Below are 26,997 nucleotides of genomic sequence, written 5' to 3'. Positions count from 1 at the left end.
GTTTCCTTGCAACGAGCTGAGATTATCTATGTGCATGTTGGTGCACAACAAGATCAGACCCCACTGTTTCCATCAGGAGACATTGGGAAGCGGGGGGTCCTGCCCCACCACTGGAGGAACCCCAGCAAAGAGGCTGTTACTCAGATGCTGGAGCAGCAAAGGTCTGCGCCAGGCAATGGCAGGAGGTGGCCAAAGGGAAAGAGAGAAGAAAAGGTTTCTCCTTCTGGAAGTAAAGCTGGAAACGGCCTCAGAGACCACATCCTGCTCCTAAGGAGAGCGTGAGAGGCACAGGCTCATGCAGAGCCCCTTGGCTGTCGAGGGAGCTGATCCCAGTGCAGTCCCCAGCCTCTGTGCTGTGGGAGCCCTGTGACTGACCCACACGCACATCACCACAGCAGCGCTCCCCCTGGCCCTGCACACACCAGATGGAAGCGCACGACACCAGAAGTGTTTCATTTAATATTGCCCCCGCAAGGGGCTTCACTGTAACAGTAACAAGAAGGCATCTTTGCCACGAGCTGCCCAAGGCCTGAAGGCTCTAGGCAGTAATAATAATGCCTCTGGGAAAGAACAGCCAGAGGATGAAGGAGCAAGTCCAAGCAGCTCTGCAGTAGCCAAAGTCCAAAGAGCCGGAGCTGCTTCAGATGAGCCCCGGCTCGTGCTGGAGGCAGAGGGCTCAGGAACGGCTCCGGTCTTCATGGTTGCCTACAATCATTTTGCTGTAGAGCTTCTGCTGCTCCTCCTTGAATGTGTCTTTCACCTTCTCCCTCTTCAGTCCTCCGTCCCTGGGGGAGAGAGCCACATCGTGAGAGGAGACCTCAGCTGGGGCTGCTCAGAGCAGGTCTGACCTGCTCCGTACCTTCCATTGCCAGGGGCCCTGTAAACCCAAGGGCTGTCACGTTCACACCTTGCTCTGCCAGGAGCTGCACCATGGCCCCATGCTGGGCTCTGTCAGGAGCATGAGCTGCTCTGAAACCACTACAGCAGAGTGCCTCTGCCTCCCAGGCACCCAACACCTCAGTGCCTGGAAAAGCTCAATGCACTTTGCTGAGCAGCATCAAGTCAGAACCATGGCATCCCAGTGCAAGGTGGAAGGGCAGAATGAAGCCATGGTGCCCAACACACACAGCAGAAGCAAAGACTTTAGTCCCTGCTACAGAAGAGCAGTTTTGGAGGTCACGGGCAAGATGTATCTCCATTTCTCCATAGGCCTACTCTGCCCAACACAAGACACGAACTTATCTCTGCAGCCCACAAGCACATACCAGGGCCCAGGAAGAAGGAACCCTGGCAGCAGGAAGAGAAATGCCTTCCTGGACTCACCAGAGCAGATCCACGAGGCCCCCCTGCCTGGCAATGGCTGACTTCACTCGGTTGGCAAACTGGACGGCATCCTCTTCAGGCTGTGGCAAAGAACAGTGCTTCAGCAGGAGCAAAGAGCCAAAAAGGCAGCACATCGGAGAGCCCAGGGTCACCAAACTTACCTGCCTGGTCATTGGAGGCAAGTACCAGACACTGCAGACAATGGCCCAGCTGGTCATCATCCTCAGGAGGTAGGTCACCATGCCATACTTGCTGCTGTTCCAAAAGGCATCTCCAAACTGCGGGTCATACTGCAGAGGCAGAAGAGCTCCTGACAGTCTGGCAGTGGCTGCACCCTCCTGAGGCTCCAAGCTCCCTCTAAGCCTTTCTAAGAGCATTCCACCTCCCCATGGCCTTGGACCAGGCTGTTGAGCCAGTGCTCACACAGCTTGTGTGTAAGGGCATTTACCTTGATGGCTACAGGGTAAACCGTGGCTCCAATCTCAAAGCTCCCCTTTTTGAACATCATCACGGATGTGTTGTTGATGCAGGTTCCTGTAAGAGGCAAACAGATTCAGAAGTCTTAAGCTATATACCCAAGGGCTCAGCCACTGGCACCCAGGAACCACCCCCTAACACACATTCCAAGCCCTGCTCTCTCTGTGCATGGATGTGCCACTGGGACACCATACATCTGACTTCCACATTCTGGGCTCAGCCAGCTCTAAATGCCCCCTTTGCCTCAGTGAAGGGTCTCAAGGCCCTTGGCTGCATAAGAAGGGAAGGAACAGGGATGATGTTCCAAGGAGCTTGCCTGGCCTTGCTCCACGACTCACCTTCTGGGAAGATAAGGATAGGCAGCTTGCTCTTGTCCTGGACGTGCTCTGTGAGCCTAAACAGGAGAGTGGCACCTATTAGCACAGGGCACAGCGCCACTGCACAGCACAGGCCTCATCCTGGAGTCACTGGGGACTATGTGGGGCCAGCAGCACAGTGTCCCAGCACCCAGGAGGTGAGGCAGGGGCAGCCCCCCATTTCCCAGCCCAAAGGCCCCCCCCAGCTTGCAGCTCTCCCACCTTTTTGCGACGAGGTGACGATCTTTGACCTCCGAGCGCTCAAACCAGACGTGGGGACAAGCCTTCACCATGGCTCTCTGTATCACCCCCATGAGCCCCCCGTGGATCTGACCCACCTGAACAGGGCAAGAAGACACAAGTTACAAGACCTGGGCACACATGAGAGCCAAGGCAGCTCCTCAGCTTCGCAGCCAAGCTGAGGTTCATCTTTCTACCCCTGCCCTGGGAAGGCTGAGAGGAGAAGTCGCAGGCTCTGATGGAAGGACAGATGTAGCAAGCCCCAGTGCTTCCCACATTGCAGGATGTCCAGCTGGAAAGTGCTTTGCTCTTCCATGGAGGGCAAAGCCCAGAGCTCTACTTGCAAAGCAGTGCCCAGAAGCCCCTGGTGCTCTGAGTCCCAGGCCAAGCTTGCTGAAGGTATCTGTGTACAGGGGCTGAGAGCACCCTGCGATGCCATGCAGGGAAAGGTATGCTCAAAAGCCTCTTGCTGCCTACTCCTTGTCCCATGCAACGTGTTTGGCAGTGCAGGCAGGGCTGGGGTGCAGAGCTTACCATGGCATAGTAGCCATCGCTGGCCAGGATGATCACGTCGATGGGAGATGTGTGATTGGCCACACAGATGCCTCCGTTTCGGGGTCTGTTTTCTCTACATGCAAAACAAAGGTATAGGTGAGAAGGGAGGAAGGAAGCGTGAGGCCTGGCATGGAGCTGGCAGTGGGAAAGGAGCCTGCAGCAGGCAGGGCCTCCTTACCGGTCGTGGTAGGTGATGATGGCGGTGAGGGCACGCACACAGATCCGGTAACACATCAGGTGGACATGCTTGCTCAGGAACATCTTACACCTGCATGCAGGACAGAGAGCATCACCCCCCATCCTGCAACCTCCCCTGTGACGGTGCCACCCAGCCCCAGGCCACGAGATCCAGTCGAGACTTCACATCTTCCCCATAGAAACACATCCCATCCAGGATTATCACACCTCAAAGTGCACAGAGGGCTTCCCATCCCCTCCTCCCTCCGAGATGAACTCACCTTCCATTTGGCAAGTATCCCACCACTGTGGTACCAGTCACCAACAAGCTGATGCCAGTGAACGCCAGGGCTATCCTGCAGAAAGAGGGAAGCTACACCTAGCACAAGGCCACAGGCGCTGCTCATCAAGCAGCCTGGCTCTCCTGCTCATGTTGAACAGGGTCCATGGGGCTGGGGGACCAGCTGCACTTGGGGACAGGCCACCAGCACCATCCCAGCAGGCAGGTTCCTGCAGCAGCACTCACCTGAGGGGCAGAAGGAAGCAGTAGCGGATCAGCACACCCAGGCCCCAGAGCACAGTGAGGCGCAGGCTGATGTACTGGAAGTTGTAGTTGGTCCTGCTGAGCAGATTCCAGGACTCCAGCTCTTCAGCTGAGAACCTTTTGGTCACTTCATCATCCATGATGGTCTCGATGCCTTTGCGGCAGAAGTAGAAGATATCTGACAGCTCAAACTCAGGGGTATCCAGGGATTTGCCGCTGCCGCTCCGGCGGATCTCCTTGATCTCCTCTTCCAGTGATGTTGGCTCCTTTGCAATGATACCTGCAACAAGGCACAGGCAGCTCTGAACAAAGTGCTCAAAGACCCTCCGAAAGGCCCCTTCCTTTCTCCAGGCCTCCCAACTATCAAACTATTGAGCACTCCCTGGGTGCTTCCTGCCCCTTCCTCAAGAAATGGACCTCTCCACAGCTCCCTCCAAGCCATCTACATGGAAAAGGCTTCTCAGCATTCCTCAGCAGCTCAGAGACACCACGTTTACTCCACGTGTAGCCATGCAGAGCAGGACCTTACCATTGACATAGGGCTTGTATAACGGATGGTTCTTCTCCTTGGCACCACGCTCTATTCTCAGTGTTGCCCACTGCAAGAGACACACAACAAGCAAGATCCAGCAGGCCTGTAGCTCCAATTCATACTAACCTGGTTTTACAGTCGACTTCCAGGGAAGACCATGGGTAAGGGGAGAAGACGGGGCTAAAGCAGCTGAGCATGCAACTGGTGCTACCTTTCAGGCCTCATTTCTGCCAAGCTCAAAGCAGAGACTGTTTTCAGGCTGATGATGGGATGGGATCCTTCCATCCTGATTCAGCCACCAGCTGCTGCTGTTCCTCAGCTCAGCAGCCAGGACACAGACAGCTCGCTTCCAAATCCCGTGCCCCTTATGTGGATAATCTCCTTATCCATAGGAAACTCTCTCAGCTCATTCTCAAGGGCACCTGCAGGCTGGAGTTCTGGCCAGTTTTCCTGCCTGCCCTCCAAGTCACCTTCTCAGCCTCACACTCTTCTTGGCATTACACAGGCCTGGCAGAACAAGCTTCTGAAGGAGGACTTGTGTACAACATGCTTATTGCTCCAGGCTAGCTGCTCCATCAGGGATCTGCGAAGGGGAAGCCACTGGGAACTCTTGGCATCCCAGGCTCAGCCCATGCCAGGGTTAGATGAGGAGGCAGCCATGTGGGAATGCTAATTGCATATGGCATGTCCGGCCCATCCAGCAGCCTCCTCTGCCAGCAGGAGGAACTGCAGGATTGCAGGAGGTTGTGTGGATGCTGCCAGCCCGGGAGAAGTCAGCAGAGGAGCTGGGCAGTCTATGGAGAAGCCACCAGGGAAGCACCAGGCACCACTCCAGGCCCTGCAGCTCCGGGTCCTGTGGCCCACAGGCTGCCAGGCTCCAGCCTGGTCCCTGTGGGCTCGGTTCACACCGGCCTCTAGAGCTGGGAGAGTCTTTCAGGTAAATAACACACTCCCCAAAGCCATAGTTTTGACTGAGCAAACCCAGTGAGCATCTTCCACCAGGTCCGAGAGCTGCTGTGCCACGTTGCTGCTCCCTCCCACCACAACCAACCATGGTTTGGCTTGGAAAGGAGCTTAAGCTCATCCAGTTCCAAGCCCCTGCCACGGGCAGGGACACCTTCCACTAGAGCAGGTTGCTCCAAGCCCCTGTGTCCAACCTGGCCTTGAACACTGCCAGGGATGGGGCAGCCACAGCTTCTCTGGGAAAAGTCTGTGCCAGCGCCTCAGCACCCTCACAGGGAAGAGCTTCTGCCTTTTATCCAACCTGAACTTCCCCTGTTTCACTTTGAACCCATCACCCCTTGTCCTATCGCTACAGTCCCTGACGAAGAAACTTCTATCAAAGACTCTTTGACAGAAGCTGAAACAGACTTCAAAGTCTTTTCAGAAAAAAAAAAACCAGTTTCAAAATTAAACCCCAAAATAAGTGGAGATTAAACATTCCTGAATGGAAATAAAAAGGTGAAATGTTCCATTTCAGAACTTCGGATACACCAACCTTGTTATTCAGTTTTGCTCCCGGTTCAGTCACTATATTTGAAGTCAGGACTTGAGGCATCTGTGTTAGCAAAGCACCTTGCCAAGCCCAAGGTCCTCCCATTCAGACCTCAGGCTATTGGGAGGACTCAAGAGTTTAAAGAGCTGAACATTGCAAGCTCCAGGGCTGCCTTCCCAGGACAGGGATACTCCTGGGGAAGTAGCTGTACCATAAATCCTTTAGCAGCTTGAACTACACATTTAAGAGCCTAAAGACCTCCCTATGAAGCACAGGGCACCCCTTCTCCTTTAGCCTGAGCTGCCAGGGTGCTGTAGGCTTTATCTACCAGGAGTTTGGCAAAACTTCTGGTCTCACCAGGAACTTGCTTCAAGAAGTGTTGGCTGTGAAACAGCCCCTGAAACCAGCCTGCCCAAGGCAGGCAAGGGGACAGCATGAGCCCAAGCTGGAAAATTCCACTTGGCTTCTGTGCCAAGAGGGTCTGGAGGTCATGCTCAGAGGCTGCAGGTCCAGCCGTGGCTGCTGGGCTCAGCACATGAGCAGAAGGGTGTTGAGAGCTCTGGGTTCTGGCCACACACCACTCAGGGCTTGGGGTGCAGCAAGTCCTGCTGTGCCTCCTGCTTCTGCTTCAGCCAAACACGTCCTGGAGAGGAGCAGCCTTGTCCCTCCCCATCACACCCTACACCCCTTTGGCTTCTTTCCATACAGAACTGCCTTGCCTGGGCCATTAAGCCACCAAAGCACACTCCTCTTCTCAGCACACCCTACTGTACTACTGTGTGCTTATGGGCCACACTATCCTGCCACTTTCCTTGAAGACTTCTGGATTAATTACAGGGAAAACGCAGCCCATGAATAGTGGTTTAGAAACTGCATGGGGCTGAGATGACCCAAATGGCTCATGTGGCACCAGCATGTCACCACCAACCGACCTCAGTCACCCGCAGTGCTCTGCTGAGGGGTAAAAGCCTCCCCTCGTTGCACGCCAGAGCCCTGCAAAGCACAGGAAATGCTGCAAATGCGACTTACCTGGAAAATCTTTAATAAAGTTTTCATGTAAACCTTGCGGATGCCAAAGGAGACTCCAAAAATTGCTGGCACGATGATGAAAACCAGGAGCAGAGTGAAGAGGACAGTTATGGAAATCCCCAAGAGATTAACAACCAGGCTGTCAAAGGGGAGCAGGAGGAACATGGTGAAGGGCCCAGGCAAGGCTGGTGCCCTGCAGCCAGACACAAGGGCTGCCCACAGCAACTAACCAGTCCTCCTGTTAGTCAGCAACAGTCTCACACACACACCGAGTCCGCAGGCGGCTCCCAGACCCCATTCCAAAGTTCACATCCTTTTGGGGCTCTGTGGGAGAAGGAACGCAACAGGAGAAGGGAGAGAAGTTGGGAAAACAGGCAAACAGTCTGCCAGGAGCCCGGGTGAGTTCAGACAGCGCGGAATGAGGAGCTCAAAGAACAGGGAACACGCACACAGGTTCCATGGGCACTGCAGTGACACAAATGTGTGAGCTGATGTCCTCCTAAAGCACCGCTGAGCAAGTCCTGCAGTGGGGCAGCTTGTGAAGAAGCTGGCAGCAGAATCCCCTTGTGGCTGCTGAGGGCATGCAGAGCCTCTTCACAGGGACAAGGTGGAGTCCATCCCTGAGCCGGCATTGGAGGAGATCGAGGGAGTTGGCACTTGCAGGACAGTATCTGGAGCTATTATTGTTCTTTCCGTGAGGGCACAGGCACTACGGCAGATCCCTGCATGACGCCCGGAACCCGTTTTAATTCCACTCGCACCGAAGGGTCGTTACAGACAGGAATGCAACCCTGGAAAGCTCTTCAAACAGCGAGTTGGCTTCTTGGCAGACGAGGCGCTCACATGCCACCAGCACTAGTGGAGGGAAGAGAAACCCAAGTCAGGCAAGTCATGCAGCTCAGAGAGATGTCAGCATGGAGAGGGTGGCGGCAGGCCAGGGACAGTGGGCTCTCAGATCTGGTCACATCACTCAGCGCAGCTCCTGAGACAGCAGACTCAGGCTTGGCACTCCAGCTACTGCCTGGCACTGTCACAGCCTTGGGAATACCCCCCCCAGTGCCACTCGTCCCGTGTTTTCATACCATCCGCACCTCGGGGTGAGCAGACTCGTCCACAACCACACCTACAGCACGGGATGTTGCAGTCAGGTCCCAGTAGAGGAAAGCAGCCAATGGAGCACCAGAAAACCCTTCCTCATGACAAGGATCTTATCACCTTCTCATTCCAGAGGCATCCAAGGGCACTGAGGAACCAGGTACCCAGATTCCTGGCCAGGCATCACTTCCTCTGCTCCTGTATACACATCTCACCCCAGTCACACAGCTTTACTAACAGGAAGTTAGCCCAAGGGGAGGATTATTGTTGATGATTAGACCAAGTGGAACTTGCTGGGACACGGAACCAGTCAGAGGTCTGGCACCCGGCACTGCAGCCCTCACAGGGGTGCATGAGGCCACCAAGTGCCACGCTAAGGACAGGATTTAACAGGGACCCGACAAGCACAGAGGAGCAAAGCCTGGGAAGAGCCTCCTGCTCCCCTGTACAGCGTGTTTTAGGTGCCAGCTCAGTGCTGCTCTACAGCAATGCTAACACCAGTGTTGGTGCTTCAGAGGAACACACATAAACCGTGTCCGGGGAGAGGCAGCTCCACAACCGCGTGTGCAACTGCCCATTACACCGCGTTGTCACCCGTGTCACTGCCCATTACACCCGCCGGACCCAGGACTCGTGCTCACAAACTGGTCGGACCGGGGTCACCGAGCCACGCGTGCGGCCGCGCCCGCCGCCACAGCCCCAGGGCGGGCAGGAACCCGCGGCCCGGCACCGGCCGCCCCCGGGCGGCGTTCACCGGGACACGGCCCCCGCGCCCAGCGAATCCCGGCGCGGCCGGGGCTCGGCCCGGCGACCTTCGGCCTCGGTGAGGAGGGGGAGGCTCCGGCCGCCGGCCCGCTCCGGTCCGCTCCGTGCCCGCGGCCCAAGCGGAGGCACCGCGGGCGCTGCGCGCAGCCGGGGGGACGCAGGGCTCCGCATGGCGCGCAGGCCGCGCTCCCCGAGGCGGGCGCCGGTTAACGGTCCGCGGCCGGGCCCTGCCCAGGCGCCCCAGCGCCGCCGGTGCGAGCCGGAGCCCGAGCCCGAGCCCGAGCCGGAGCCGGAGCCGGGACCGGGCCCAAGGCGGGAGGTGGAGAGGGGGGGGGACGGGACGGGACGCGGCGCCGCGACCGGACGCACCGAACCGGGCCGGGCGCGCACTCACCTGCCGCAACCGCCGCCGGGCCCCGGCCCCGCCTCCGCCCGTGCCGTGCGCGCTCCCGGCTGCCGTGCGTGCGCTGGCGTCAGCGCGCCGCCCGCGGGGCCGCGCCCGCAGGAGCGCAACGGCCGCCTCATGTCGGCAGGGGGCGGGCGGCACCGGCGGAGGCGCGGACACGGCACCGGTACAGGGGCACCGGCACAGAGAGGCACCGGTAGAGAGACACCGGTACAGAGATACCGGTACAGAGACACTGGTACAGACAGGCACCGCTACAGAGACACCGGTAGAGGGGCACTGGTACAGAGAGACAGCAGTACAGAGAGACACCGGTACAGAGGGGCACCGGTACAGAGGGGCACCAATAGAGAGAGGCACCGATCCGGAGGCACTGGTACAGGGGCACCGGTACAGAGGGGCACGGGCAGAGAACAGGCAGAGGCAGGACTCGCGAAGCGCCGTCACTTTATTAACTCCCCGTTACAGCACCAACAACCGGAGGCGCTCCCCGCAGCTCCGGGCCTGCCCGCACGGAGCCCCGCAGGGCAGTGGTCCCGCTGCCGCCGCCACAGCGGCTCCGCACAAGGCACTTGGGCGGCAGCAGGGGCTCAGCCTCGGGTCACGGCCGTTCCTCGTCGCTCCCCTGGCCTTGAGAGCCGGCGGGCAGGAGTCACAGAGGGCAGCAGCTCCAGGCTCTGGGGCAGGAGCCAGCAGGGAAGAAGCTCCCGTGGAGACCAGCAGCTGCCCGGTCAGACACCCGGAGGAGACAACCATGAGCTGCATCTTGGGCGGCTGCCCCCTCCCCAGAGACCCCCGTGCCACCATCAGAGGCAGAAGGGACCTGCACCCTCTGCTCTCCTACCAGTAGGGAGCCTGGGCCTCCGCTCGCCGCCAGCTCTGCAGGTGGGACAGGACCAGGGCAGCCGCCCCAGGGGCACCCAGGGGCTCCCAGCCCGCGCTCTTGACAGCACGGGAGGGCGACCGGATCATCCCCGTGTGGCAGATCTTGTAGTTCCTCCCGTGGTTGTTGTCCCAGTGGGTCTTCTGTCCACACTGGAAGGAGATGCAGAACTCTGCAGCCCTGCGGGAGACAGACGGCTTGGGTAGGGCAAGCTCAAAGGAGAAGATGTCTGTGTCGGCTGAGCCATACGTGCTATGGATGTACTGGCAGGAGACGTCCCGAAAGCTCTTCCAGCCATCAAAGGTGATGCGGACCATGACCTTCTTCTCGTACTCAATGTTTCTGACCTTCACTGTCCCCGACAGGGCACGGTCCTGGATCAGGCAGTTCTCCAGGCAGACGAGGTTGCTGTGCAGGCGGCTGCGGAAGGCCAGGTAGTCTGCAGAGGGCTGTGGGAAGTCCAGCACGTACCTGCACGCTTCTGGGTGCGAGTCCCGCAGCCAAGGTCGGAAGCAGGCGAGGTCAGACAGGGCATGCTGCAAGTCACACAGGTCCTCCTCGATCTTTGAGAAGAAGCGCACAGCCGTCAGCGAGAGCCCCTTTGTGTCAGCAAACACGACCCTCTTCTTCTTCTGGCCCTTGGAGTTCCCGCTCTTCTCCCTCCGCTCGGGCTCGGGTTCCGCGCTCAGCTTCGGGTTGAGGCAGGACCGGAGGGGTTTGCGCCCGCGGCTGCCCCGCAGCTCCTCGTAGGAGTTCAGCAGCTTGCGGATGGGGGGCGAGTGGCCCAGGCAGAGCCGCACGGCCAGGTCCACCGGCATGGCTGCGGGCGCTCACCGGGGGCAGGAGCCTGGAGGCGACGAGGGGGTCAGGCGGGGCCCCCGCGCCCACCGGCCCCGCCGCTCCCCTCCGCTCGGCTCGGGCAGTGCGGCTCCGGCCGCGCCGCCGGCCGGGGCACCCCGCGCCCGCAGCGGCGACCAATCAGCGCCGGAGACACACCCCTGGCGGCCAATGGGAGCTCGGCCCCGCCTCCGGGAGGCCCCGCCCACCCCGCGGAGGAGCCCGAGGGACGCGGGGCTGTTAACGGGGCACCGGGACCCCCGTCCATGGAGCCGCCGGTAACGCCCCGGCTGCAGCTTCTCACCCTCGGAGGAGCAGCGCGGAGAGAGCTCCCAGGGCCCGGCTCGGGGGGGCGGGTGTGTGCGAGACCGGGTGCGGGGCAAGGCCCTGAGGAAGCTGCGGGGAGCAGAGAACCACACTGGTTTTATGGACCCATCCCTGTGCAAGGGATGCTCCCCGCGTACCCGAGCCTGTGCCCCAAAGCGAGTCTCACTCAGCAATGTCTAACCCCAGATCCCTGCCCTGCAAAAGGAATCCAGTGGGAGCAGAGCAGGCAGGAGACACCGCGGTGTCCCTCACTCACAGCGCTGTTCCAAACCACTGTCACTGCCCGGCTCACATGTGACTCCTTGACAGAAAGGACTATCACCCAAATCAGATCACCCCCGCCCTGCACCACGGCTAATCTCTGCAGAGCCATTTAGGTTAAGCAGCCCTGATTGTTCCTGCTGACAGCACAGATTTCCATCAGCTCCTGACATAACCTCCCTATCAGCATTTACACGTGGCTCCCCATCACCAGCACGACGTGAGGCACCTCTCGCAGGATAGCTGGAGGAGCGAGCTCCAACCCAGAGCTTGGTTGGCAAACCCCTCCTGCTCTGCCCTGGCCACGGGAAAGTGCAGCGAGAGCCGAGGGGTGCATCCCTGTGGAAGCATGTGTGGTACTTGTGTCACTGCTGGCCTGGAGCAGGACAGTGACCTTTTGTGGGTGAGCAGGAGCCAGACCCGCTGGTGTGGCTGGGCTGCAGAGCTGGAGGTGTCTTTCCTTCCTCTAGAGCAGGTTGCTCCAAGCCCCTGTGTCCAACCCGGCCTTGAACACTGCCAGGGATGGGGCAGCCACAGCTTCTCTGGGAAAAGTCTGTGCCAGCGCCTCAGCACCCTCACAGGGAAGAGCTTCTGCCTAAGAGCTCATCTCAATCTCCCCTATGGCAGGTTAAAGCCATTCCCCCTTGTCCCATCCCTACAGGCCCTTGGCGCCAGCTCTAACGTGGGATGCAGGGAAAGCAGCAGCACATCCTTCTCCTTCGCTCCTCCACTGCAGTGACTTGAGGGAGTCCTCACAGCCAAGGAAAGAGCCCCCCCTGCAACGGAACCACTCATCCCCCCTTGTCCCCCGCACTCAGGAGAGCAGATCCGGCTCAGGGAAATCACAGCTCACCAGCAGTGCCCTCCTGGCGACCTCTGTCCCCATCCACCTATTTGTGTTCGGAGCTAATCACTCAGTAAATCCAAGCCACCTCCACCTTGAGGGTGCAGAGAACAGGGGATGTATTTGAGCCCCGCGGAAGCTGGAAAAGTGGCTCTCACTCTGCACTTTCTCTCCCAGAGGCATAGATTAAGGTGGATGAACTGCTGGGTCTTCTCCATCTAAAAGCACAAGCCAAAAGCATCACTTCCTTCACAAAGACACTTCCACTTCCCCCAGCACAGACAGAGGCACTGTAAGGCAGTATCCAGCCACAGAAGTGGCCTGGTTTTAGTCATGGAAGGACACAAAAAGCAGCCAGCAGCATTCTCGGGTATGCCGCAAGAGAATCTCACTGTGAACCTGACTGATTCCAGCCTCATGGCCATCCTCAAACCCCTGCACAGCCTGTGATGGCACTGGGGGGCTCCAGGGAGGAGCTGTACTGACAGCACCCCGGAAACCAGCAGATCCAGTTGGGATTCAGCTCCTAGAAGGGGACAGGCGCCCTTTCCACTCGCATTGCTGCAGCCACAGGAGACGCAGCAGAGGGGCAGGTACTAGTGGTGTGGACAATCGTTCAGCCAAACTTAACAGGGCCAAGGAGAAAGTCCCCCAGACGTGCCACCAGACACTGTCCTCACAGCTCTCCTGCAGCAGCAGATTAGTGATGACTTTGGCTGGGAGCTCCAGTCACCTCTGCAGAGCTGCCTGGGCTGCAGAGCACAACCTGCAGCCCTTGCTGGGGGACTGTCCTACTGATTCCTCAGGATTAAACCCAGCCTCCTCTTAACGTCTTGTACTTAAGAGAATCTTCTTTACCTAAATGGATTCATTAGGAGCACTATAAACCACGCATGCAAACGAGATGGAGTGTCACCCCCTGCCTGGCAGAGCAGCACCAGGCTGCTGCTCACAGACCACTGTGCAGGGAAGACACTGCCCCAAAGGAGCAGGGGACATCCTGGCTTTACCTCCAACTAGAATAGGCATGCACGGCTCAAGAGGAGCTTTTCCTCTGCGTGACCAGCTCAAAATAACTGCTTGCCCCCTTGCCCCAGCAGCTGTTTGAGAAGAAGAGAGGTCAACCGCAATGAGAAGCTGTAGTGAAAGCCCTCACTCCATCACACACAGCAGAAAGCTGCTTTCTCCTGAGCCCGTGATTACAGTTGCTCTGTATCAGTGAAACTGGCCACCACTGGTCTTAAACCAGGCAGCTTCAAGCTGAAGCTTTGCATTTGTGCTATTGATCCAAGTGTCCCTGCACAGGGAGCTGAATGCTCAGCTACAGAGCGCTTGGCCTGATAGGAAGCAGCACAAATAACACACAAAGCAGAGGAGGTGACACAAAAAAGACTCGAGACCATTCTGGGAAAGCTCTGCCAGCCTCCTCCAGTATCTTTTTGAACAACATGAAGGCACCACAAGCTTACAGAGCTCCTAAGAGCTCCTCCACAGCTCTCAGCTGCTGATCACACAGCCCACGCTGTACAAGGGCCCTCCTTGCTCTGGGGTTCACTGACCAAGGCAGCCTTGAGCGAGAGGATTAGCTATTGAGCAACCTGCCAGAAGTCAGCCAGTCCAAAGCAGCAGGTTGGAAAAGGCTGGAAAAGCATCAGGGCCTCATCATCCTCCCCAAACCCTCTATGCTCTGGCTTTGTGCAAAGTCTTGCATGTGCAACAGAACCATAGATTCACAACACCAACTTTACACGGGCAATACAAAGAGCTCTGGCTCAAGCAGCCCAAGCGTGAACCAGCTGCTCTGGTTAAGAAGAGGTTTGTGACAAACCTGCAAATGCTGCTTTGATCGTGATTGCACCATTGACAATCTGATCAGAGAAAGCTGGAGGTGCTCACTCCTCGGCCCAGGGCAAGGAATGCCATTATGAGCACAAGGGCCAGGCAGCAATTCCAAGTCCAGGCCTGCTCTGGGGGGAAACATCAGAAACTGTCATGGAAAAGGTGGGTTATTGCCAAAATGCCAGGGAAAAGCTCCTCTCTGGCCATATTAGAAGGAGCTGCACTGACACAACTGTATCCACACTGGGATACAAGGGCTGCATGGGCAGAACAAAGCTCATGCAGCCTCCCTTCCCCAAAGGCAGGGCCTTTCCAAGGAAGCACAGGCATGCTGTTTGGCTGCATAACAATGCTGCAAGGGAGAAACCCTGAATTCCTAAGCTCATGGGCATCTCCCACCCTCCCTTCCCACTGCTGGTAAGTGGTGCAAACACCCCACGCAGGACCCTTGGCTCTCCCACGATGTTCCCTTTGCTCTGAGCTGCAGTTTCCACCCTTACCGTGTTCCCAATCCCTCCTGCTCCTTCTGCAATAACCAAGATCTGCTCTGCCAGCAAATCTCTTTCTGTGTGGTGGTTTTTTGCTCAATGCATCGTGTGTCAAGGATGGTGCAGAGGAATCCCCCCTCCGCCCTGCCTCCGGTTCACCTCAGAGCAATCAGCCAGTTGCAAAACATCCAGGGTTGCACAGACCCTGTGACAAGATCAAAGCTGATGGGGGAAGGTGCAGTTTACACAGCTGGTTGCCACACTGTTCGGTCACCGGCTAGCCTCACTTAAAGAACAGTGGTAAAGTGGAGCAGGATGAATACACAGCTGCAGAGAGAGCACCCTGCTATTTCCAAAGGCTGTATTCACCTTTAAGGATAAAGGCATTCTGTTCACATCTGCTGCCAAACCAGCCTGGGACCTGGAGAGGCAGCAGTCACACTCAGCCCTCCCCTGGGGCTCTCGAGGGGACCGTGGCAAAGCCTTGTTGGAGGGAGTGCTGTGACACAGGCTGCCCTTGCTCAGGAGCACCACAGGAGAGCCTGGTTGTACTGCAGGCATGGCACAAGCTGTGGGGGCAATCAGCAGCAGCAGAAGGGAAGCTGTCCTGCTTCCTTATTTGCATGCTTCAAGGATACCCCTTCCAACACCGCTGCTGCCCTGCCCAGACATGCCACATCCAAAGGGAACATGGCTGGGAAGACCCACGGCCCGCCCCACAGCCCACCTTAGTCCTGGCCCCACACTTACCCTCGGCCCTCAGATGAGCTGCACCGCTCCCGAGGCCACCAGTGGGGCAATGACCTTGTAGCGGATGAGATGCTGTGAGCCCTCCTCCAGGTCGATGGTGTATTCCCTGCCAGGGACAGGCGTGTGCTCAGGACCCCTCTTCCACCGGCATCCGCGGCACAGCCAGCGGGGAAGCACCCACCTACCTCTGCTCATCAATCTCTGGCTCGACCAGGATGTTCTCCTGCCGCTCCAGCACCCGCAGGAACACGAAGGAGTCCAGGTTGGGCTTTGGAACTGCAGACAAAGGATTGAAGGGACAAGCTCAGCACTGGGTCACATTCCCCTGCAGGGCATGGAGCTGGCACTCTGGGGACAGCAGGAACGCTGGACACTTCTGATCAGAGGGAGCAAGTGCTGCCTCAACTTCAGACAAGGCAGGGCCAGAGGCTGAGGGGACATCAAGCCACACAGCAAAGCAGCACCATGGCACTGCCATCGCTTCATCTTTGCTGCTGGAGGGCCCCAGAGCTTTCCCCACAGCCCTGCTGTGAGGGAATCCTGGAGTCAGGATGTACTCACCTGATTTTAGGAGAGACACCTTCTGCAGGTTGGGTGGCATGTGTTTCAGGCCCACGTTTTTCAGATAGGTCTCTGTGTTTGCCATGTACCTGAAACAAATGGTTGGAGCACTCACTGGTTTCAGCAACTACAACTCTGCAGGGAGAGTATAGACACAAAATGCCAGCAACTGACAGCTCCTGGCCCCAGGCATGGACAGAGACAAGCCTCACGGCTTGCCCTGGTCACTGACTCAGTCTATCAGAGTTACTTTACTTCACTCTTTCTTTGTCCATAAGGAAACCTGCTGGTGAAAGCTGTGATTCTTACTGCAGACCTGTCCAGGCAAACAGGCTCAAGAAGTGTTCGGGGTAACACACCAGCGAGTTCTATAACCTACGAAAGGGAGGGAGACTCATCCAAAACCTACTCACTCTTTAGCAAAAGCAAACTCCTCTGGGGATAGAATGGAAGGCTCCCCTTCGGCTCGAGACTTCTCCTTCTCCAGGACATGGGGGAAAAACTTCTCTATCTGATATTGAGACAAAAGCCAGGACTGAAACGGACTTTTCCCAGTAGTCCAGTGCTTACAATCCCCACTCTCCAGAGGCTTCCCCTACAAGCACTGCTTGCTTTGGGCCAAATACACTGCTTGCTGCCCAAATACCCACTCCTGAATTAACAGGTATTAACAGTGAAGAAGCAATGCTGTGATCCTCCTTCATCACAACAGAAAAGAGTGTCCAAGGAACGAATTCCTTTGGGTTATTCTTCAGAGGACACAGAGAATGAGTGGACTTTGAGTGCCTTGTTGAAGCAGGAGGCTTTATAGCAGAAATCACCCCATTTCTCACCCCCTGGGCAGCATAGCAAGCCTTACCTTCACCAGCCTGCATCGCAAGTAGCTGCTGAGCACGTAGCGGATCCTTTCAATCTCCATGCGATGAACGCTGACCTTCAAGTCTCCTCCCTTTGCCCGTTTCAGGTTTGCCTCCTGTAAGACAAGGCAAAGAGACGTGAAATGGTTGAACTGTCAAACAAGAACCGGAGAGGACGGTGGGGTTTGTGCATAGAGCCCACAAAACCCGACTGAGCTGCTTTTGGCGGCACAGAGCACTCTGTTTCTATGCACCTCCCGGTCCTCTCTCCAATACAAGCCCAGAGAAGGCACTCACCTCAGGGGAACACCCCAGGGACCCACACAGGGGGTCCCCTGTACCACCACCCCAGCCCCACAGGACCCACCATATGGTCCAGCTGCTCCACAACGCACTCGATGATCTCGGGTTTGCTCTCCAGCAGCTCCGGAGCGAACTTCTCATTCAGCCAGGCCTGAAGGGAGGCACCGCTGTAAGCGAGGAACACGCCTGCTCCGCACCCCGGCCCCCACAGAGGCCACAGCCCCAGCGCCCCGCGCCTCCTGCGGCGAGCCCCCCGACCTGCTCCAGGCTGCGGATGAGCTGCGCCGGGGTGAGCTCCAGCTCCTCGCCGCCGTCCCCGTCCGAGTCCCGCTCCGGCCCCTCAGCCGCCGCCATCGCGCCGCTGCCTCCCGCCACTCGCGGCGCCCCGCCTTCGTCCCGCCCCGCGCAGGCGCGGCCCCGCGGAGACAAGATGGCGGCCGCCAGCGGCGTGAGGGGGGACCGAACAAAACGGTGTCAAAAGTGAACAAAAGTGTCAAAAGCGAATAAAACAGTACCAAAAGCGAACAAAACTGAGTCAAAAGTGAACAAAACTGTGTCAAAAGCGAACAAAACTGTCAAGTGAACACCAAAAGCGAACGGTGTCAGAAGCGAACAAAACGGTATCAAAACCGAGCAAAAGTGTCAAAATCGAACAAAACAGCGTCAACAATGAACAAAACTGTGTCAAAAGTGAACCAAACGGTACCAAAACCAAAACGGTGTCAAGTGGACAAAACGGTAGCAAAAGCAAAAAAACCTATCAAAAGGGGACAAAACAGTATCAAAAGTGAACAAAATGGTACCAAAAGTGAACAAAATAGTGTCAAAGGCGAACAAAACAGTACCAAAAGTGAACAAAACTCTGGCAAAAGTGAACAAAACTCTGGCAAAAGTGAACAAAACCATATCAAAAGGGAACTAACCAGTGTCAAAAGCAAACAAAACAGTATCAAAAGTGAACAAAACGGTACCAAAAGTGAACAAAACTGTGTCAAAAGTGAACAAAACTGTACCAAAAGCGAACAAAATGGTACCAAAAGCGAACAAAATGGTACCAAAAGCGAACAAAACTGTGTCAAAAGGGGACAAAACAGTATCAAAAGTGAACAAAACAGTGTCAAAAGCGAAGAAAACGGTACCAAAAGCGAACAAAATGGTACCAAAAGTAAACAACGTGGTGTCAAAAGTGAAAAGAGTGTCAAAAGCAAACAAAATGGTACCAAAAGTGAACAAAACGGTGTCAAAAGTGAACAAAACAGGTGACTCCAGAACCGATCCCGAAATGACGCTCTGTGCGTTGACAACGTGCTGCTGCGGGAGTGCGAACAGCACCGACAACGCTCCTTCCCGCAGAGCAGTGCGACCACAGACGACACAAGACACGGTTTAAGAAAAGATTTACTAATCCATTAGTCCTTCTGCCAATATCGCAAGAGATGTGAAAGGCAAACACTGTTACAGTTTAGAAAAAACAAGTTTTATACAATTAAAATATTAAATATCAAAAGAAAAAAAAAACAAATCAGTGGCTGAGTAAGAAGCTGGAATTTCAGATCCAGAATTAGCACCTGCAGTGCCACCGACAGCCAGAGCGCTCCTATGCTGCTTTCCTAGCTCCTTGAATTCCTTCTACAGCTGGACAATGACGTTCAAACCCCAGATATCCTTGCTTTGATAAGGGAAAAGGATACAAGAGAAATATATTAAGCCAGCTCAGTTTGTAGGAACTTTACTTTGGCAGGTATTGCTGAGGAATGTCGATGCGTGGGGGATACTAATGCACAGTTCTACTTTCCAATAGTGTGTGCCAGCAGACAGAATTAAGAAACCATCTCACACGATATCTAACGCTTTGTGAAATCAGTGTTTTCCTTATAAATTATATAGAATAAATCCATAAAGAAACAGTTTTACACTTCACATATTAATCAGAGTAAGGGTAGGTGTCGTTATGTTTATTGGTTCAGCATCCATTTTAATGTACTTACTGGCTTCTGAATGAATAGACCCCCTCTTCTGGCGAGCACTGACAGATGCAATAACAGCACGGATACAGTAGTAAAAAAACCACCGGGATTCAAGTCCAGCTATTCCTCCCCTTTCTAGGGACAACCAAAACACGGAAACAAGGAACACTTTGCCTTCAGGTTTTCCACGAGAATCAGCACGGGAAGTGTTAAATGCTCGTTGCCTTGAGTCCCTTTCTCACCAGGCAGAAGCACTGTGCGTCCCCTCACTCCAACACTGAACTGGAGGGAAGGCCTCGTTCCTGAAAAATTCCCAACTCCAACTTGCAGCTTTGCAGAGCTTCTGATGGACAGAAGGGTTTAAGAACTAGGGAGGAACAGCACTGCACTTACGTGACTAAAACTAGACTGCTGCTGGGCAAAGAGCCCCGTTTCTTTCAGAAGAGTACATAGCTTTACCACTTCTGCTTTTTCTTGGGGGACACCCCCCCCCCTAAAAACAAACCAAACCTAAAAAGTGATCTCATTGTCTCATTGCTTAAAAGTTTGCCACAAAATGGATGCTGACCAGCTGGGTCACCTCACGTGGAGCAGTTTTAGGAAGTTAGTCCTTGTAGTAGATGGCACTGTGGATCTGGCAGCAAAGAAAGGAATGATGCTCTAAAGTAGGAGGTAGGGGAACTTTGATACAGCAAGTCCACTGTTGAGCTATCTGCTAGAAAAGAAGTTTCAGATTAGTAGAAAGTAGTCCTAAACAAACCCAACAAACCCCTACACAAACCTTTACGTGGCTGTATTTTGTTATCTTAGGAGGCAGTGGCAGGAAAGGCAGGGTCTGGATTCCATTTGTCTAACAGGAAATAAACCCTTTACTTCTTTCTGCATAACAGGCAGAAATATTTGCAGTCTTTCTTCTGCACACACTGCCAACAACCTAGACTGAGACAAGCACCCCAGGATCTGCAGAGTACCTATACAAAGGAGCCAGCTCAGGTGTGAGCTGATTTTAGCACCATCAATGACTTTTCTGTAATGTTTCTCATGCTGTTAGTATAAAAAATGCTTGGGAATCCAAAATTAGCATTTACTGACCTGTTTTGAAGACTAGATTTCTCTTAAGTTAGTCTGCTCAGAACCTTATGACAGAAAGACTTAATAAGAAAGATCCTTTTATCTATGCACCAGAGGACAATGTTGGACATAATACAGCACAAGTTAGGTTTATGCATGTTTACCCAATCAAGACCCAAATGTCCCTAAATGTGAATCTGGTATTGTCTGATCTGTATTGACATTCAGTGGCATTATGCCATGTATTGATATTTCCACTCATTCAGAAAAGCTGGTCCACACAAGACTTGAGTGAACGGCCTTTGATTACACACAGTGGTGCCTCAGTATGACACAAACTACCCCTCTGAGCACAGAAAACAGGTTGAGATGGGTCGAGACTGATCTAGTACAAGATCAACATGTACCTGAGACTCCACAGTTTTATCTTCCGCTGGTCATACCTCTGTCTTCATAAATGGTAATTTCAATCTGCACACAAAAGCTGTTAGGGAAACGCACTATAAAAAGATTGTGAAAATATAACCAAAAAGAAGGAATAACATCTTAGAACCTTTGATCTTTCAAGGCTCATTTCAGAGCTACAAAGCAAACAGAACAGCGCACAAGAGATGCCAGCTCAGGTCAGTGTGTCCTGACGACAAGAACACAAGATGCTGCACGTGAAGGGCTTTGAGCCCTGCCACCTTCTGTCAAATTGCAGGAAAAGCCATGCACTAGACAAAACACTTCCCCACTCCAGCTGCTTAAGCCACTAACCAAATGGAAAATGCTTTTAGCTAAGTTGAATGGGTTTGGGGTTTTGCTGTTTGTGTTTTCCCAGGTTTATGCAGAGAACAATGCAGAAAACATCTTGAGGATAATGGAGTCATGTAGGTGATAGCTATAAGCTACTCAGACAAATACACAATAACCCAACCATGAAGAATTGCCCTTAGCCTGCATCTAAGTAGCAGGCTGTGTTTCAAGCTGCTCCAGTCTGAATGATAAGTGTTCCTCATTCTACCCCTGGATTTGCTATGTGAGGATCTTTACAACTGTTGAGGTAACAAGCAGATAAAATGCCTGCAGCGTGGTTCCAGGGTTGAAAAGGCTGGAAGAAGCCACAGCAGAACAACATGCCAGGCGGGACTCAACTTCTGGTGGTAACACACAGCAAATCCTTCCCTAGAACCTGAGCCCAGGGTTGCAAATTAAACAACAGCCACCCCCTGCTTCCACATAATCAGTTTCTATCCTACCAAGTTGGCCACTTTTGGCCCAATCTGACAAACTGCCTTTTTAGAGGTGATTGAAATGGAGGAATTTCATACTCCATTTATACACACTGGGTTTTCAAGGCAGCCTCAAAGGACACTGCGTTTTAATTGTCTTTTGATGCAACAAATCTTAACGTACCAAAATCTGACCAGAGAATAGCACACGATGGAGAGTAACAAGACTAATCACCTATTCTGCTGTGCCACAGATAAGCATGACCAGGAGGGTGCCACACTGAGATCGAGAGCACATCATAGACGGACAAACCAGGAGGGAATGGAAGCCACCACAGAAGGATACAACTCTTAGTCCTCTTTCAATGGGGTCTGTCAGAAGGAGGCCCTGAGGAGCATAGATCTTCTCATTCTGTTCCTGAATGAACTTGGCAATTTTCTTTAGAACCTGGTGACAGAGCAGCACAAGAAGTCACAGATCCTTCAGCGGGTTTCCCTACACCAGAGCCCGAGCCCCAGCAATACCAATGTTAGGGGAACCTAGCACAGAGCTTGAGACAGGACTTGCAGGATTCCTGACAAGCAATCATTACATGACTCAAACTGACTAAGTCTGATGTATCTACGAAATCAGACTGCAGCAAGGTCCAGAGCCTGTGGGGAATCTGTGCAGGTCACAGAAAACCCCCCAAGACACAAGTGTGGCTGCAGCCCATGGGACTCACTCACACTTTGCCTTTGCTTACGAGGGCAAAGCAAGCAGCACACCTTTTCGTAGTGCGTTTCCATGCACAAGAAGATGGTGTAGGCAGTCAGGCAGGCGAGACACCCTTCAAGGTAGGACTGGCCCCCAAGTTTTTCAGCTTCTGCATAGAGGTTATTCAGTGTCCGGACAGTCTCTTCAAACTGCTGCCTATCAATCTGCAAGAGAAGTCACGGTCAGTTGTCACACCCTGCACGTTCAGAACTCACTGATACCTTCAGGTATCGACCTTCATTTATCGCTTATTTGCACTTCCACACTTTGCAGCTGCTGTTTAGAGCCAAAGTCTGAAGGACACTGAGTTACAGACCCTGTAGTTCTTTGTTAAGGATCTGCCCAGTGATGAGACCAAGTCTTAATTCCAACACAACACAAACACAAAACAGTTAAAGAGTAACAGAACTAAAACAACATGCAATTCAGTTGAGGAGGGGGCTTAACCCACATGCAAGGAGAGCAGCTTGGGAGTGGACTGATAGAGTGAACTCTATTATATTGACATTGTAACACCTTGGTGCTGCTGTGGTGCTGGTCAAACAAGCTCTCCACAAAGCAAGGAGGAAGAGAAGCAAAGCGCAGCAAGGAAAGGCATTAGCAAGGAGTGTCTGTTGCTGTCAGTTACATCCGAGAGCATGAAATGAAATGCAAGCACTCGAGACAGTACTTGTGGGGCTCAGCACATAGAGGCCAGTGTTAGCAACAGCCACACAACAACACAGGCTTTGTTCTCACGTAACAAACACATTCTACTTTCCGACCAGGAAAGACAGCTGCGTGCCTTAGGAGTAAAGACACCCCAAAACACCAGCATTTCACAAACACCAAAAAGAAGCATTTATAAGTATTTTTTATGCGGCTTTTCCCTGCACATCCGAACTATTTGCTTACCATAATTGACCAAAAACGCCATTTGGACAACAAAACCAAACCCGGTTTTATGCCCTCCTCCCTCGCCAACAACACCCAAGGCAGGATGTGAACCCCGAGATCGCGCCTCTCACACCGCGCGTTCAAACGCTCACAAGCGTTCGCCGCCTCCAACTCACACCCGGACGGGCGACGGCGGCACAGCACCGCCGGCCACGGGACGGGGACACGGGGAGAAACGGCACCGCACAGGCCGGACCTCGGCAGAGGAGCGCGAACGGCAGCGGGCCCTGCCCGGCCCGCAGCGGGCCCGCGCCCGCCTTACCCTGTTCTCCAGCTCGGCCGGGAACTTGCTCTGGAACTGGCAGCGGGTCCCGCCGCTGTAGTCGCGCTGGATGAACACTTTGCCCGACACGGGCGCCTGCTGCGGCCTCATGGCTCCGCTCCGTCGCCGCTCGCCTCCGTCGGGAGCGCCTCCGGGCTGCGGAGAAGGGCGGAAGCGCCGCCCGGCGCAAGCGCCGCTGCCTCAGCGGGAGGCAGAGCGCAGGCGCTGCTCCGCCATCACGCACGCAGCACCCCCGCCCGCAGCACATGGTACAGTCCTGCCCCCCTCACTGTGTGCAGCCATGGCGCGGGCAGGCACCAAGAGGGGTTCCGGAGGGGGGGGGGATACCGGGAGGTGTCACCGCGCCCGGTCCCGGTGCTCGGCTCCCAGCTGCCGGTGTTTGCCCCTCGGGTCTCGCTTCTCCTGGTGTAACTAAGGCACTGCTTTGTCCTTGTGTTGTGTCCCTGCATGGGGACCCCCATGAGCTTCCGAGGTGCAGCAAGGGGCTTGAAAGGGGTGAATGCTGCAGGTGAATGGCCCCGGGTCTAGTGGCATCCTTTAAGGTGCAGGTGAACCTCCTCGGGAGGTGGAACAGCAAGTGGGCTCCACAGAACCCTTCACACTGCAGGAGGTTGAGGTGCTGCGGCAGCAAAGTCTTCCACATCGACCACAATTAGGAAACAAGTTGGATCCTCCCTGTGTAATCCATGCTCCTAATCCAGTCCCTTGTGCAAATGAAGCTGATCTCTGGCCTTCGGCATTCCTGGGAGTCTTTTTCTCCTCTGGAAGTTGTGAAATGATGGGAAGATCCGGTTCCAAAGTTCGGAAGTTAGCGAATCAGGGACGTGTTTGTTTAAGCAATTAATGGGAATCATCACTTTGTGAGCAAAAAGTAAAGGGAAGCAAAGCATTTGGGGCTTTCAGTATCTGCTTAGTGCAGCTGTGTCTTCTCAGTCTGCTGATATAGGGAAGAGTTCACAGACGTCCCAAGGAGGAATGAACTCGAGTGCAGACACGCTGCCTTGGGCCATGCTCCACATCTGCAGGGTCGGAGCGGCTCCCATAGCCACAGCCCTGCTCCCTCTCCCTGTGACATCCCTGTGGGAGCATCACTGAACTCCCCAGAGTGGAGATGCACAATGGGTGCACGATGAGCATCCGGACCACCCTGCCCTTGAGTGGGTGTCTGGGAGGTCCTGGCACCCTGGGGCACCCCTGGGGCACCCCAAGGCAGACACACTGAGCCCAGCACCATGAGCTGGTGCATGGATCCAGCCCAGCAGGTCCCTGGGCACAGCACTGGGGTGGTTCCATTTCAGGGCAGAATTCCCACCGAGAGGGGCTCCCCTGCACAGTAATTGGGAAATGCTAATGCCTAATGCCCACCCTCCAGGGAATCCCTCTTCAAAGCCCTCAACACTGACTCCATAGGGGAACCACCCTTTTAAACATCACACAGGGTGTCTTTTAAGTGGAAATGAATGGTTTTTTCCACCATTAGATGGAGCAGAAATAACCAAGCGGGGCCACAGCCATTGTTAATTGTACCTGACGGGCAGAGTTCAGTCTGGCAGGGATTACTTCATTGTGCTCTGCTGCTAGTTCTTCATTTCCTCTTGCTAAAGAGCTGATAACGTTTGCTTCTCCCATCCCAAATGTGTGTTCAGAGGAGGTGCTCACACCCCAAGTCTCTCTCTATGGAGTTTGTGGGCAAATAAATCCCAGGAGTGGCTGCTGGGCTAAAGAGGGAATACGCAGAGGGGTGGCAGACTGTGGCTGTCGGGGCTGTGGAAAGGAAGAGGCACGACTCCTCTTTCTATTTGCCTTTAACCTTTATCTTTATGCTCTTGAAGTGGAAACTGCACTAATCCGTATGGGACGTTACTGGGAGCGGATGCATCCAGCAAGGGTGGATCTCGCCATCCCTCTCTTGGTCATATGCTGAGCATGGCTTGGGAAAGCTGGGGCCCAGCTTGGGAGTTTCTGAGGCTTCCATGAGCCCTACGGTGTTAGCATTTGCAATTCCCTTTGCTGCTTCATTCACGTCACACCATAGCCTGGTGCAGCATTGTCCTTCCTCCGCAACAGGACTTTTGACGACCAAGAGGAATTGAATGCCAGTGGAGCTGCATGAAGCATTAACCCTTAAACCTCAGCTCAGGGGGCCACCGAGCAGTCAGAGTGCCCTGGTTGGGGTGGCAGGGAGAGGTTACAGCTTCTCCTTTGGCTGTCTATCTGTGAGGACTGTGTTGGCTCAGGGACATCCAGATCTGCTTCCCCACCAGTGTCCAGCACAGATTCCATGACCTTCAGAGAGATGCAGGATGATGGAATACCCCTGCCACAAGCAAGGAAGAAGAACCCAGGCTTGTCTCATCTAGCAAAGCAGTTCTGGGTTGGGATTTCCACTCTTGGAAGTTGATTTCCCCAGGGAGGAGGGATGGATTCGGATCTGCCTGGCTAAGAGCATCCTGGCTGGTTTGGTTCCTGAGGCTGCAGGTCTCCCCTTCCCACTCTGTATTTACAGAGGGAGAAGGTTTCTGATGGAAACAGGCAAAACTGTATATACATGGTGGAGGCAGAAGCTGGATGAACTCATGGAAGGGTAATGAACTGTCAAACAGCTTGCTGGTGGCCAGCAAGCATCCTCCATCACCCCGTGTCTCCCTGTTTCCAGGCTGAGGTGCAGGAGCCCTGCGTGGGCTCTCTGGTCTGCAAGGTTCAACATCCTCACATCCATCCCGTGCTGAGGTTGAGGGCTGGTTGCCCGCAGCCAACCACACCGCGATTCCACAAGGAAGGAATAAAGACAAGAATGATGCATTTAGTTTATGTACATAATAAGCAGTCTCCATGTCATGCTCTCACAGAAGAAGCAATTTTGCAACAATATAATTAAATATAGGTATATTATATATATGGTATATATGCATATTTTTATATCTATTTGTTATATTTATCATATATATATTTATTATATTTATCATATGTAAAATATATTTGCCATATATTTTATGACAAAACATATATTTGCCATATATTTTATGACAAAACATATATTTGCCATATATTTTATGGCAAAACATCTATGTGCCATATATTTTATGACAAAACATATATTTGCCATATATTTTATGACAATGCTGTTCCTGTCCCCAAAAACATGCTCCAAGGGCACATCTGCACAGATGTGACACTGACGCTCCTGGTGTGCTTATGAAAGAGAGATACAGGGGGAAAGAGAAACCAGGGGAAGTGAACCTGGCTATTGGGCTGCTGCTGATCTTGCCTCATCCTCCTGCCCGCCACCCTCTCCCGCAGGAGCAGCCTGAACTAATTAACCCTCTAACACTCCATAATGAAGGCTAATAAACACCTAATGGCTTTGCTTGAACAAACAACCCGGCACAGGCCAGAGGAAGCCCCCGGTTTGGTGGCGCAGTGCTGGGGAGCACAGGGCTGGGGCTCCCTGGGGCTCCCCTCTGCACTCTTGAGCCAGACCCCCTGCTCCAGAGCAGGGTCCAGTGCTCAGTGCTGCAGCCCTGTGCTTGCTCCTCTTGCCTTGCCTGGCCGTGGGTTCCTGCTCACCTCCCTGCAGCCAAGCTCTGAAGGGAACACACTCCAAAATGCTTAAAATAGTGCACCAGATGGACTGCGTTTCCCTAACCTTTAGCTGGTTCCAATGTGCAAACAGTTAAGATCATGATGTTAACATTTTCTCAGATGTTTTTATGTGCATATAAAATATTCTCGAAGAATGTGCTTTTGAGTGCAAGGTTTATCCAGTTTCAGTTTTTCCGGAGTTTATAAAAACACACAAATATGTTTTCAGGGTGTCTGAGATGC

At 54.2% G+C, this 26,997-nt stretch overlaps 4 protein-coding genes across 9 annotated transcripts; all 4 read right to left on the bottom strand.

Annotated features, from left to right (window-relative positions):
• Positions 1–437: 437 nt before the first annotated feature.
• On the bottom strand, positions 438–9,043 carry GPAT4 (glycerol-3-phosphate acyltransferase 4). The gene is made up of 13 exons (XM_030509956.1): positions 8,983–9,043; positions 6,729–7,583; positions 4,202–4,271; positions 3,655–3,952; positions 3,410–3,484; positions 3,130–3,219; positions 2,931–3,024; positions 2,379–2,494; positions 2,139–2,194; positions 1,772–1,857; positions 1,485–1,613; positions 1,324–1,403; positions 438–785 (listed from the first exon to the last, which is right to left on the bottom strand). The coding sequence occupies exons 2-13, from the start codon at positions 6,891–6,893 to the stop codon at positions 677–679; spliced, it is 1,368 nt and encodes a 455-aa protein (XP_030365816.1). The 5' UTR covers positions 6,894–7,583; positions 8,983–9,043; the 3' UTR covers positions 438–676.
• Positions 9,044–9,424: 381 nt separating this feature from the next.
• Positions 9,425–15,873, bottom strand: LOC115618420 (protein phosphatase 1 regulatory subunit 3C-B-like). The gene is made up of 4 exons (XM_030509971.1): positions 15,785–15,873; positions 15,409–15,499; positions 15,224–15,329; positions 9,425–10,724 (listed from the first exon to the last, which is right to left on the bottom strand). The coding sequence occupies exon 4, from the start codon at positions 10,693–10,695 to the stop codon at positions 9,835–9,837; it is 861 nt and encodes a 286-aa protein (XP_030365831.1). The 5' UTR covers positions 10,696–10,724; positions 15,224–15,329; positions 15,409–15,499; positions 15,785–15,873; the 3' UTR covers positions 9,425–9,834.
• GINS4 (GINS complex subunit 4) lies at positions 9,425–17,363 on the bottom strand. Of its 4 annotated transcripts, none has more exons than XM_030509979.1 (8): positions 17,203–17,363; positions 17,009–17,095; positions 16,644–16,757; positions 16,198–16,295; positions 15,785–15,873; positions 15,409–15,499; positions 15,224–15,329; positions 9,425–10,724 (listed from the first exon to the last, which is right to left on the bottom strand). In XM_030509979.1, exons 1-7 carry the CDS (start codon positions 17,296–17,298, stop codon positions 15,233–15,235), a joined length of 672 nt encoding a protein of 223 aa, XP_030365839.1. In that variant the 5' UTR covers positions 17,299–17,363; the 3' UTR covers positions 9,425–10,724; positions 15,224–15,232. The 4 variants fall into 4 exon arrangements, with proteins under 4 accessions (XP_030365839.1, XP_030365841.1, XP_030365840.1 ...); XM_030509981.1 differs by having other exon boundaries at positions 10,638–10,724; positions 15,231–15,329; XM_030509980.1 differs by lacking the exon at positions 9,425–10,724 and adding an exon at positions 12,242–12,364.
• A 961-nt stretch (positions 17,364–18,324) lies between these two features.
• GOLGA7 (golgin A7) lies at positions 18,325–23,375 on the bottom strand. Of its 3 annotated transcripts, none has more exons than XM_030509983.1 (5): positions 23,152–23,375; positions 21,965–22,117; positions 21,543–21,644; positions 20,390–20,453; positions 18,325–19,623 (listed from the first exon to the last, which is right to left on the bottom strand). In XM_030509983.1, the coding sequence occupies exons 1-4, from the start codon at positions 23,260–23,262 to the stop codon at positions 20,406–20,408; spliced, it is 414 nt and encodes a 137-aa protein (XP_030365843.1). In that variant the 5' UTR covers positions 23,263–23,375; the 3' UTR covers positions 18,325–19,623; positions 20,390–20,405. The 3 variants fall into 3 exon arrangements, with proteins under 3 accessions (XP_030365843.1, XP_030365844.1, XP_030365845.1); XM_030509984.1 differs by having other exon boundaries at positions 18,325–19,882; positions 23,152–23,362; XM_030509985.1 differs by having other exon boundaries at positions 18,325–19,626; positions 23,152–23,362.
• Between the last annotated feature and the right edge of the window lie 3,622 nt (positions 23,376–26,997).

This window comes from Strigops habroptila, chromosome 21 (genome assembly GCF_004027225.2).
Source record: "Strigops habroptila isolate Jane chromosome 21, bStrHab1.2.pri, whole genome shotgun sequence".
NCBI lineage: Eukaryota > Metazoa > Chordata > Aves > Psittaciformes > Psittacidae > Strigops > Strigops habroptila.
Note: the sequence above shows the minus strand (reverse complement) of the source record. Positions and strands in the feature narration are given on the sequence as shown.

What these genes read in the sequence shown, in the direction of transcription:
- GPAT4 (XM_030509956.1), bottom strand. Translation starts at nt 6,893, where the DNA reads ATGTTCCTCCTGCTCCCCTTTGACAGCCTGGTTGTTAATCTCTTGGGG. An exon ending in GGATACTTGCCAAATGGAAG is followed by an intron (nt 3,220 to 3,409) that starts GTGAGTTCATCT and finishes TCCTGCATGCAG; the next exon opens with GTGTAAGATGTTCCTGAGCA. An exon ending in CGTCACCTCGTCGCAAAAAG is followed by an intron (nt 2,195 to 2,378) that starts GTGGGAGAGCTG and finishes TCTCCTGTTTAG; the next exon opens with GCTCACAGAGCACGTCCAGG.
- LOC115618420 (XM_030509971.1), bottom strand. Translation starts at nt 10,695, where the DNA reads ATGCCGGTGGACCTGGCCGTGCGGCTCTGCCTGGGCCACTCGCCCCCC.
- GINS4 (XM_030509979.1), bottom strand. Translation starts at nt 17,298, where the DNA reads ATGGCGGCGGCTGAGGGGCCGGAGCGGGACTCGGACGGGGACGGCGGC. An exon ending in TGCGATGCAGGCTGGTGAAG is followed by an intron (nt 16,296 to 16,643) that starts GTAAGGCTTGCT and finishes TCTCAATATCAG; the next exon opens with ATAGAGAAGTTTTTCCCCCA. An exon ending in GAGTTTGCTTTTGCTAAAGA is followed by an intron (nt 15,874 to 16,197) that starts GTGAGTAGGTTT and finishes CATTTGTTTCAG; the next exon opens with GTACATGGCAAACACAGAGA.
- GOLGA7 (XM_030509983.1), bottom strand. Translation starts at nt 23,262, where the DNA reads ATGAGGCCGCAGCAGGCGCCCGTGTCGGGCAAAGTGTTCATCCAGCGC. An exon ending in TGGAAACGCACTACGAAAAG is followed by an intron (nt 21,645 to 21,964) that starts GTGTGCTGCTTG and finishes CTCTGTCACCAG; the next exon opens with GTTCTAAAGAAAATTGCCAA. An exon ending in TTGAAAGAGGACTAAGAGTT is followed by an intron (nt 20,454 to 21,542) that starts GTATCCTTCTGT and finishes TTTTGTGTGCAG; the next exon opens with ATTGAAATTACCATTTATGA.